The sequence below is a fragment of the Lampetra fluviatilis genome, chromosome 40, assembly GCF_964198595.1.
Source record: "Lampetra fluviatilis chromosome 40, kcLamFluv1.1, whole genome shotgun sequence".
NCBI lineage: Eukaryota > Metazoa > Chordata > Hyperoartia > Petromyzontiformes > Petromyzontidae > Lampetra > Lampetra fluviatilis.
The window spans coordinates 11,243,766-11,254,382 of record NC_136314.1 but is presented as its reverse complement, the minus strand read 5'-3'; the positions used below and the strand labels follow the sequence as shown (position 1 = coordinate 11,254,382).

The 10,617-nt window shown below is 54.7% G+C and overlaps 1 protein-coding gene across 7 annotated transcripts in view; it reads right to left on the bottom strand.

Annotated features, from left to right (window-relative positions):
* Window positions 1–2,581: 2,581 nt before the first annotated feature.
* Window positions 2,582–10,617, bottom strand: part of CPED1 (cadherin like and PC-esterase domain containing 1) — a 47,037-nt gene continuing 39,001 nt past the window's right edge. For 6 of the 7 annotated variants that reach the window (XM_078875125.1, XM_078875128.1, XM_078875129.1 and 3 more), the window contains 4 exons: window positions 7,514–7,615; window positions 7,274–7,361; window positions 5,309–5,455; window positions 2,582–4,552 (listed from right to left, as the gene is read on the bottom strand). In XM_078875125.1, coding sequence (XP_078731251.1) covers window positions 4,427–4,552; window positions 5,309–5,455; window positions 7,274–7,361; window positions 7,514–7,615 — 463 coding nt within the window. In that variant the 3' untranslated portion in view covers window positions 2,582–4,426. The remainder of the gene's footprint in view (window positions 4,553–5,308; window positions 5,456–7,273; window positions 7,362–7,513; window positions 7,616–10,617) is intronic. The other variant, XM_078875131.1, reaches the window with a different exon arrangement.

Sequence of the window (10,617 nt, the reverse complement as noted above, 5' to 3'; positions counted from 1 at the left end):
AGGAATTTTCCTTCCAAATTCAACATCGGAAGGGAGTGCGCCATGCGAACGCTGACGCACTTTCCAGATTACCGCGGCGCGCCCCTTGTAAATGTGCGTTGGGGACGCATAGGTGTTCGCCGATTCTAAACCCCCCTCAGCCGCTTACGTTGGCCGTCGAGAAGTCGGATACTCCGATGGAACCGGGACCGGCTGACGGGGTTTTGAATCTGCCGCGGTCTGTCTGGATCCGGGAACAGATGATGGATGAGTCGTTGGTGTCCTTGCGGAAGCGGTCTACTAGGGACAATGGGAGTCCGAGTACGGCTGTGGGGCCGCAAACCGCTCTCCGAGATGGTCTGCTTATGTGGCGGGAGGGGTTCCAGGAACGCTGGCGTCTGGTGGTGCCAACGTCCTTGCGATTCGAGTTGATTAGAACTCTCCATTGTGACACTCTCTTACATTTAGGGGTGCAGAAGACCTTATTGACGTTGCAACGTCATTATTTTTGGCACGCCATGGCGACAGATGTCGTAGGGCACGTGCGCGCGTGCCCTGCATGTGCCCGACGTAAGCCGCCTAAACATCCTTACGTGCCGCCTCTCCAGTCGATTCAGGTGTCTCGAGTCAATGAATTGGTGGCACTGGACATATTGGGACCTTTCCCACCATCGGCGAAGGGTAATAAATATTTGCTGGTAGGGGTTGAGTACCTCTCCCGTTGGCCGATGGCCTGGCCGTTGCCCGATCAGTCGGCCGCGGCCATTACCGACGCCTTTTTGTTTGGGTACATTATGGACAAGGGGGCACCTGAGAGACTCCTCACGGACCAGGGCAGGAATTTCTCTTCTAAATTATTGGCGGAAGTGTGCGCGGGCCTTGGGACTAAGAAAGTACGGACATCCCCATACCATCCGCAGACGGATGGTATGGTTGAACGGCTGAACAGGACATTGTCTGCCATGCTTTGCCATACCGTTAGCGAACAACAATCAGATTGGGATCTGCACATCCCCGGAGTGCTTTCGGCATACAGGATGACGCCTCATGCGGCTACAGGGTATTCGCCGTTTTACCTTATGTATGGTCGGGAAAACGTGCCGCCGGTGGATGTGCAATTGGGAACTGGGGTGAAGGGACCTCGTAAACCACTTCCTGAATACATTCAGGACACGGTTCGCCGAGTCACGGAGGCGCGGGAGAATGCCCGCGTGGCTACGGCCAAAGCCCAGGCCCGGAACGAGCGGTATGCTCGACGGTCCGAGGGGGAGTGCCCCTGGAAGGTTGGGGACCTAGCCTGGCTTCATTGTCCACAGGTACGGCAGGGAACCTCTCCTAAATTGCACAAACCTTGGCATGGTCCCGTACGCCTCATTGCGGTTCCCAACCCACAGTCAGCACGCGTCCAAATTGGATCTCGTCGCTGGGTTGTGCATACGTCGCGCTTGAAACCATATGTTGCTCCCCTACATGATGCGTCATCCCCCAATGTTGCCTTGCCGGGGTCTGTTGCTGCTGACTCTCCCCTGCCTGCATCCATTGATCTTGCTAGAGCGCCTGTCGTATCTGTTCCAGACAGGCCGGCCGTGACACTGCGGGGGACGAGGGGCCCTGCTCAAAGGACGCCTGCCAGGTCTGCGGGACCTTCGAGCCCTGCAGCCCTTCCGACCCCGCTGCAGGCACATTCGCGGGACAAGCCCAAGACTAATTCTTTAGGGACACGGGACGTTGGTGGACTTCCAGCCGTAACAGGGGAATTACCCCCTGTCATTCCTCGAGTTCCATCGCGTTCCCGTTCTGCGAGTGGGCCGCCGACCGTCCGGGACGGGCCGGCGACCCGCACACGTTCCAAATCGCTTACGTTTCGTTGATTGTTGCTGTGTTGTTGTTCTTGTTCTTACAGTCGTATTTATTGCATGCTTTTCGTACGTTCGTTGATGTTACTTGCGTTGTTGTTCTTGCTGTTATATTGTATGCTTAGTGTCCTTTAGGGGGGAAGGTCGGTTCGCCGCATTACGATTTGCTATTGGTCAGCCGAGGTCGGCTGGGATTTTTCTACGGGGGAGGGTGGTGTAATGCGGGCGTAAGCGACCTTCCGGATGTGACGTCACAGGGGGTGGAGTCACGTGACGTGGGTGGAAGGTTCGGCTCCTTAAGCGGGTAAACCGGAAGGGGAAGTCAGTCGGGGTGTGAATGGAAAAGAGTAAGGCCACGCGGGCGAGTGAGAAGAGGGGGGGCACCGTCGGCCAGCGGGAGCCAACCCCGAGGACAGGAGGAAGCTACAGAGTGGTGTGGAGCTGCAGAGAAGACAGCCAGAAGGGCTGTGTGTTAGAGGCAGCGGTGTGGCTGCCAGGAGTGGCAGGAGCGACGAAGAGAGAGAGACAGCACGAGGCTGTCAGAGCTGCGGAGTGGACGAAGGAGAGAGGAGCTGCAGCAAGTACAGCCAAAAGGGGCTGTGTGAGAGTAACAGCAGCGGGGCTGCTGTTGTGGACTGGAGCGACATCGGAGTCAGCACTGTGGAGACTGAACGAGTAGAGACAGCCGTGTGGGAATACAGTACGAACCGAATAAAGGACACTGAGCCAGACATCGTGGTCAAGTCTTTTATTACAAACGATAGAAGACTGAACAATAACAAATACCGATCATGGATGTGGACCAGTAGAAAATGACGTACAGGAAAAAAAAGTGTGAATCGGCCCAGGCATCATTGGAGATATTGACGTCGTCTTATTCCAATTGTGAATGGTGTCTTAAATAGAGAGCAGTGCTCCAGGGAGGCAGAGCTGTTTAATCGTTACACAAGAGCTCGCCAGATGGTGTAATGTGGCATTTTGGATAGATATCAGTTCGACACGTAGGCTTTAGGTATGTTGAGACAAGAGGTTGGATAGAAGTGTTGAGATAGAGTATGGATTTGACTACACAGAATATATTAAACATCGAAAACGTAACGTGCATTTATACATATAAAATATGTCTATATACAAATGTATATGTGCTATGTACAGGGATGTATACGCTGTAAGAATTGTATATAACAGTACATGTGTTTTATGAATATGTAAAAAATTGCCCCAGCACGCAGACAGGGGGATATAAATGGGGATTAATCGTGAAAATTAACACCGAATCCATCAAACGGCAGCCTTGCTCTGCTGCCTGGGCCTATTTTATGGATGCATCCAGATTGGCTGAGTGGTTCCGTAGCAGCAAGGTCACTCGCTAACAATGCTCACAAACTGGAGAGGAAAAGTAAATAATAATCTGCTTCCATAAAACAGCAGTCCACTTGGATTAAGGTTTCCGAAGGTCGTGCCTTTTAAAGTCATCATCAGCCATGATCAATCCACTGCTCGATGGAGGCGATCCCAATCTTCTGCCTCCACATTCCTACGATGTAATAATTCACCTGCACACAAACCGTTTTCGTCGCTCCATCTCTTTAGTGGACGCATTCCATTCCTTGGCTGTCACTTATCCTTGTCCTGCCCAAGCCCACTTTTATGAACCTGCACATGTTCTGTCATCCACGTGTTCCTCTCCCTGTGTCTCAATGCAAATCCAAGCGTGCATCTCTCCATGCCTCTTCTGTGGGCTTAAGTGTTGTTCTCCGTTTCGTAACGAGCGTGTCCCTGAACTGTGCATCGTGGTACGCACTCGTTAGAAACTTCCTCCGGGAGCCACATTCGTACGTTGCTCTTCAAGTCCAGCATTCCCAAACAACTCCATCCTGCCTCTCTCCTCCACATGTTTCACCTTCGTTGAATTCAGTCCACTTTCAACCGTTGGTCGAGGTATACACATTCTGCCGTGTTATCAAGTGCAGATTTTGCTACAAATTTTCTGGCACGCGATGTCAGACCCCACTTGGTGGACTGCTCTTGCTCAAAACCATTGTCGTTGGGTTGACGGACTACAAAGTAACTGATGACACCGTGTTGAAGTTGAAACCTTTTCAGGGACTCGCCGTGTTCGGATGAGCACCATTGCGCTTAACTGATCGCTGTTCAGCAGTGACCCCACGTTGGCAATACACACACAGGACACCACATGCCCACCTTCACGTTCATTCATGTGCAGAGCACAGTGGACTAGGGAGCCAAGAAACACGTCGCTAGTGATGTCTTTGAGGAGGAAAGGGGCCTCGCTGTGAGCCCGACTGAGCCCATAGCAAGGGCGCTTTAGTGTGGAGAGACACTGGGGCCATAAGAAACGAAGGACACTGCCGGTGCCAGGCAGTTTCCCCCATAACTCCTGAATTACCTGAAGAGTTAATATACTGTCTGGCAAAATCTTCCAAATGTGCCTTGTTGGCTCGCCCTGCCCGTGTGACGCGTGCCCTCTCTCCAGCATGATGCCAGTTAGCCACCTCAAACCTCACGGAGGATACGGGCACTGGGCGCCGAGATTTAAGGGAACACCGGTGAGGCCGTTCCAATCGGTGTCACAGCTGGTCAGAGCAGAGAAGCGCTAGGAGGATCTCGGAATAGGCAGCATTGATCGCTCCCTCCACGTGGAAGGTGGTGACCGGGAGAGCGCTTCTCCCATCCACACGGGACCTCGGGATTACCTGACGCGCAGAGAGGGCACACGTCACGTGTTGAACACACCGTGATACAAAGCACAAACATTCCGCGTGTAGCCTTAACAGACTGTCGGGGAAAGTGCTGTTAGCGAGCACCTATGAAGACAGGAACGTACACGAGGGGGTGGGTGGCCAGCACCATGCCCGACCGCCTTTGTCTCTCCAGTGGTGATGTTTACACGCCGCACCAGGTACTCATTTAAGGATGAATTGACCTTGGGGAGGCCAGGGACCAGTTCAGATAATAGTCACTGGTGTTGGCTGTGAGCGGGAATCGAACTCGGATCGCTGGGTTCGTAGCACAGCACACTAACCGCAATACTACCGCTGTACATACCCCACTACCCACACCCGCTACAAAGACATAGATCCCCCGTATAGTTTTGAGAGACTTTTGGGGAAAGTGCTATTAGTGAGCACCTATGAAGGCTGGAACGGTACACGAGGGGGTGGCTGACCAGCACCACATCCGGCCGCCTTCGTCTCCCCAGTGTCGATGTTTACACACCGCATAAGGTACTCATTTGAGGCTGAGTCGACCTATGGGAGGCCCGGGTGAAGCGAGCGCGGGTAAAGCGAGCGCGGATGAAGCGAGCGCGGGCGAAGGGAGCACGCGGATGAATTGGGCGAGGGGTTAAGCAAGGGAGAGGTGAAGCGGGTGAAGTGAGCGCGGGTGAAGCGAGGAGGAGTGAAGCGGGCGAAGCGAGCGAGGGGTGAAGTTAGTGAAGCAAGCGAGCGGACCTCATGGAAGTGGCAGCTGCACTTGCCGGGCAGGAACTCTGCAGGCCGAGCCACGGTTACGTTCCACGTGTCCACGATGGAGAATCCGAGCGTGCGCGCTTCCTGCACGATGCCTACATTGCGCTGCCACAAGGCCCTCTGCTCACTCTGCAGGGACACACAAATACAAAATTCCCTGTATAGCCTGGAACAGACTCTTGGGGCAAGTGCTGCGAGCGAGAAACCCATGAAGGCCAGCATGGTGCACGAGGGGGCGGGTGGTCAACACACCCGGCTGCCTTTGTTTCCCCAGCGGTTACACCTTTTATACACCGCATTTGTACTCATTTCAGGCTGAATCAACCTAGGGGAGGCCCAAGATTGGTTCAGATAATTGTGACGATTATAATCATCACTGGTGTGGGCGGCGAGTGGGAATTGAACTTGGGTTGCATGGTTCATGGCGCGGCGCGCTAAGCGTTCCCCAACAGACGCACAAACACGCACGCGCACAACCTGGTATCACACTTCCGTATGCAATGCACACCCTCAGACACGATAATGTCCCAGAAAAGTGTGGGTAGAGGACGTCATCAGAGAATCATCGTTGATCCCGAGCTCTCGGCCTCCTGGCTCCTCCTTTGCACAACCCTCTCCCACAACCTGTCACCTGCTTCGCCCCAGCTGATGCTGCGATTCTCATCAATGTCTGGACCACCTCTCAATATCATGGCCTCCCCAGTGGCCTCACCTCCAAACCTCAGATGATCCACGTGCCATCTGGAAAACTTCTCGCTCACACCCATGGACCTGTTTCCCCATGTTAGTGTGTAGGTCCCTGAGGGGTGCTGAGAACCAAAATCCCTTCAACCATATGGTGGGCTTCTGTCCACGGAAGTCAAATGCGGATTTCAGGTGGATGGAGCGGGCTACGGGTTGAACTCTTGGTGGCCGGAGGGCAAGCCAAGGCATCCGTGTTGGTGAATCTGTGCTACTGTGGCCGACGGCATTTGTGCAGGAGTTGTCCTTCCCACGCACCTTCCGATTAGCACGGGTGGTTATACTTACGGTGCGAAAGAAGTTCCACGTACGTACATACCATAACTCTTGAATCCCTCCGCTGGCTTCAAATTCAGTCCTGGACAACATCACCCTCAACATCTTCCACGTCCTCCATTGCACTGGCCCATCTGACTCCTCTCCACGCACTCTGCCTACCTCTCCCCTCTCCTATCACTCGACATCTCTCGTATCACTGGCAGTGCTGGCTGCTACAGCAACTATAATTAATATATATAATAATTGAAACTTATATAAGACGCATGTTATTCACTCACTCTGAAAGCGGCGCAAGGAGGAAACACAGACCCAACACCAACAATTTCCCAAGCTCTGCAGTCCTCTATATATTATGGAGCGTTATTGGCAAAGGAATGAGTGGAAGAAAACTGGAGCACTAAGATAACCCCCACGTGTGCAAAGGGGGAGACATACCAGGTCGAGTCCAAATGTTGCTGTACTGCCTTCTGGCGTGATAGAATACAACTCTTTGACGCCCACTGGAAGGGACTTTCACAATATTCTTCGTGCGATCCACCAACCCTCGCCTCCAGTGCTGGATTACAGGCCACGTTGATAGACCCAAACGCCTAGCTACGAAGGCCTTCCATTGAAGGCCGGAGTGAACTTTTCCTCTGTGGGGAAAGTCACTTCTCCGCATCTGGAGCTTCCATCAAGCAGCCACGCACGCTCAGCTCCCTTACCCTAGCCACGGTCACGTGCCCGGTGGACGGCACGAACTACTTGGGATGTTAAAGAGAGGTCAAACTGCAAACACGTGCTCATTCTAAGTCTCTCTCCCACCTCCGGTCTTTTCTCTTTCTGGCTGCCGTCTCGGGGTTGCCGTCACCTTGAGAGTTGTGTGTGGGCCTAGGGATAGCTGGGGCCTCGCGCGTGGCCAGTGCCCCTTGTGCCGGACGCACTCACCAGAGACAGGGAGCGCGTGCTCTCCACTGGCAGGCCAAAGCCCATGCTCAGCGTCTTCACCAGCACTCGTGCCCTGGACAAGCCCTCCCTGCGGCCACAGGCATTCGGCAACGTACATCGGGCAAGCAGCGCGCATCAATATTCCGCTCACAACTGGGGGTATGTACATTTATTTTAAAATATATATATATTGCCGAAACATCAAAGATGTAGCTCATGGCAACGAATTTCGGTAGATACCGCCGCAGTAGGAGGTCCAGTGAGCGCAGGTGGTGGGGCCACAGCCAGTGCACGCCGCCCAGCAGCAGCACGGTGCGCCACCCGTCGATAAGGGGTCGCGAGCTGCACACCGCACGCACAGACGGCACACACAACGCACGTGCACACCACACGCACACACACATCGCACGTGCACACCGCACGAACACACACACCACACATGCACACCGCACGCACACACACAACAGCCTCACACCGTGAGGCTCCTCCTGAACGAACCGAGGCCGTGCAGCAGCTGGCTGTTGCTGCTGCTCTGCGTACGACGATGAGTGATGGGGACACGCGGTGCCGAGGGTGCACGTTTGTGCGCAGCATGGGTTGTGCTGCAACTCGCGTTAGCGTGCATGGACCGACGAACGTCGCAGTGGCAGATGCCGCTGCTTGGGGCCACAGAGACAATATGAGGAAGGATCTTACGTCGCGCCAGTTACCCTGCTCCGCTTACGTCGCACCAGTTACCCAGCTCCGCTTATGCCGCACCAGTTACCCCGCTCCACTCACGTCATACCAGTTACCCCGCTCCACTCACATCACACCAGTTACCACGCTCCACTCACGTCACACCAGTTACCCCGCTCCGTGCACGTCGCACCAGTTACCTCGCTCCGCTTACGCCGCACCAGTTACCCCATTCTGCTTACGCCGCACCAGTTACCCCGTTCCACTCCCGCTGCACCAGTTACCCCGCTCCGCTTACGTTGCACCAGTTACCCCGCTCCGCTTACGTCGCACCAGTTACCCCGCTCCGCTTACGTTGCACCAGTTACCCCGCTCCGCTTACGTCGCACCAGTTACCCCATTCCGCTTACGTCGCACCAGTTACCCGCTCCACTTATGTCACACCAGTTACCCCGCACCAGTTACCCCGCTCCACTCACGTCGCACCAGTTACCCCGCACCAGTTACCCCGCTCCACTCACGTCGCACCAGTTACTCCGCACCAGTTACCCCGCTCCGCTCACGTCGCACCAGTTACCCCGCTCCACTCACGTCGCACCAGTTACCCCTCACCAGTTACCTCGTTCCGCTCACGTCGCACCTGTTACCCGCTCCACTTACGTCGCACCTGTTACCCCACTATGCTTACATCGCACGAGTTACCCCGCTCTGCTCACGTCGCACCAGTTACCCCGCTCCGCTTACATCGCACCAGTTACCCCGCTCCGCTCACGTCGGACCAGTTACCCCACTCCGTTCACGTCGCACCAGTTACCCCGCTCCGCTTACGCCGCACCAGTTACCCCGCTCCGCTTACGTCGCACCAGTTACCCCGCTCCGCTTACGCCGCACCAGTTACCCCGCTCCGCTCACGTCGCACCAGTTACCCCGCTCCGCTCACGTCGCACCAGTTACCCCGCTCCGCTTACGTCGCACCAGTTACCCCGCTCCGCTCACGTCGCACCAGTTACCCCGCTCCGTTCACGTCACACCAGTTACCCCGCTCCGCTTAGGCTGCACCAGTTACCCCGCTCCGCTTACGCCACACCAGTTACCCCTCTCCGCTTACCCCGCACCAGTTACCCCGCTCCACTCACGTCGCACCAGTTACCCCACACCAGTTACCCCGCTCTGCTTACGTCGCACCAGTTACCCAGCTCCGCTTATGTTGCACCAGTTACCCCGCACCAGTTACCCCATTCCGCTTACGTCGCACCAGTTACCACGCACCAGTTACCCCGCTCTGCTTACGTCGCACCAGTTACCCCGCTCCACTTACGTCGCACCAGTTACCCCGCACCAGTTACCCCATTCCGCTTACGTCGCACCAGTTACCCTGCACCAGTTACCCCACTCTGCTTACGTCGCACCAGTTACCCTGCACCAGTTACCCCGCTCCGCTTACGTCGCACCAGTTACCCCGCACCAGTTACCCCACTCCGCTTACGTCGCACCAGTTACCCCGCACCAGTTACCCCACTCTGCTTATGTCACACCAGTTACCCCGCACCGCTAATGTCACACCAGTTACCCCCCACAGCGAACCCCGCTGCTCTTGACAAACTATTACAGTGGAAACCCTCACAATGGTCAGAGGTTTACAAGTCCTGCTGGAACGAACATTGCAACGGTGCTCATCTCCTCTTAACAGAGCTGAGCCAGTAATGGAAATTCCACATTCCTCTGGCAGGGGGCAAGTATATACATAGGGCAACCGCTGTTGATCTTCGCACAAAGCGGTACTAATTTTATTGACCCCGGAAGGATTGAGAGGCTGCGTCAACCCCCCAAACCAGGAACTGAACTCGCAAACCTTTTCCGAATGTAAGCGGCTCGCTGTACCGCTGTGACCCGCCTGGCCAGTTGAGAGGCTGAGCAGGTGAGACGCAAAGCCCTGAGCACAATCACCAACGACTGCACAGATTCATGACTCTCAAAGAGTAAAAATGTTGCACCGACGATACCGTTGGTAGCTGAGCTGGCACGGCCGAGATCCGCAGAAGCAGCCACCCATCATTAAACCGGGGCATAATAAAAAAAATTCTAGCAGCCAAATACACTAAACGTATACATACTCTTAGTTCTTTCGGTAAAGTCACGTAGGTAAAAAATTAAATTAATAAAAATAAAACAATAAAAATCACGACGTTTCGGAGGCAACACAAGTCTCCGTCAGCAGGTGGGACAGTCACAGCCAGATTTGCTGCATCAAGTGAGGCAAGGATTCCAGATGTAATCCCTTAAATGCAAGTTGTGGGGGGGAGGAGAGGGGGGGGGGGGAGCTCATCAGAATGTGGTAGCCAATGAATGGGACGTATCGGGAGGGAGGGGGGCGGGGCTAAAAGAAGGCACGAAGTGCTACGTAGAACGTATCGGGAGGGGGGCCAAAAGAATGCACGAAGTGGTACACGAGAGTCGGCGACGTGGACGTGGTTGTGCGCAAGCAACTATTGTTGCACACGCCAACGTATTGGATGGAGAGGGGGAGGGGAGGCCAAAAGAGAGTGTGGGGTGCAAGTGTACGTGGACATGTGTATGTACAAGCACCTGTTGATACACATGATAGAAAATAACGAAAATGCCCATGTTTATACCAGTGCTGGCTGAACAATAAAAAGAGTACTGTT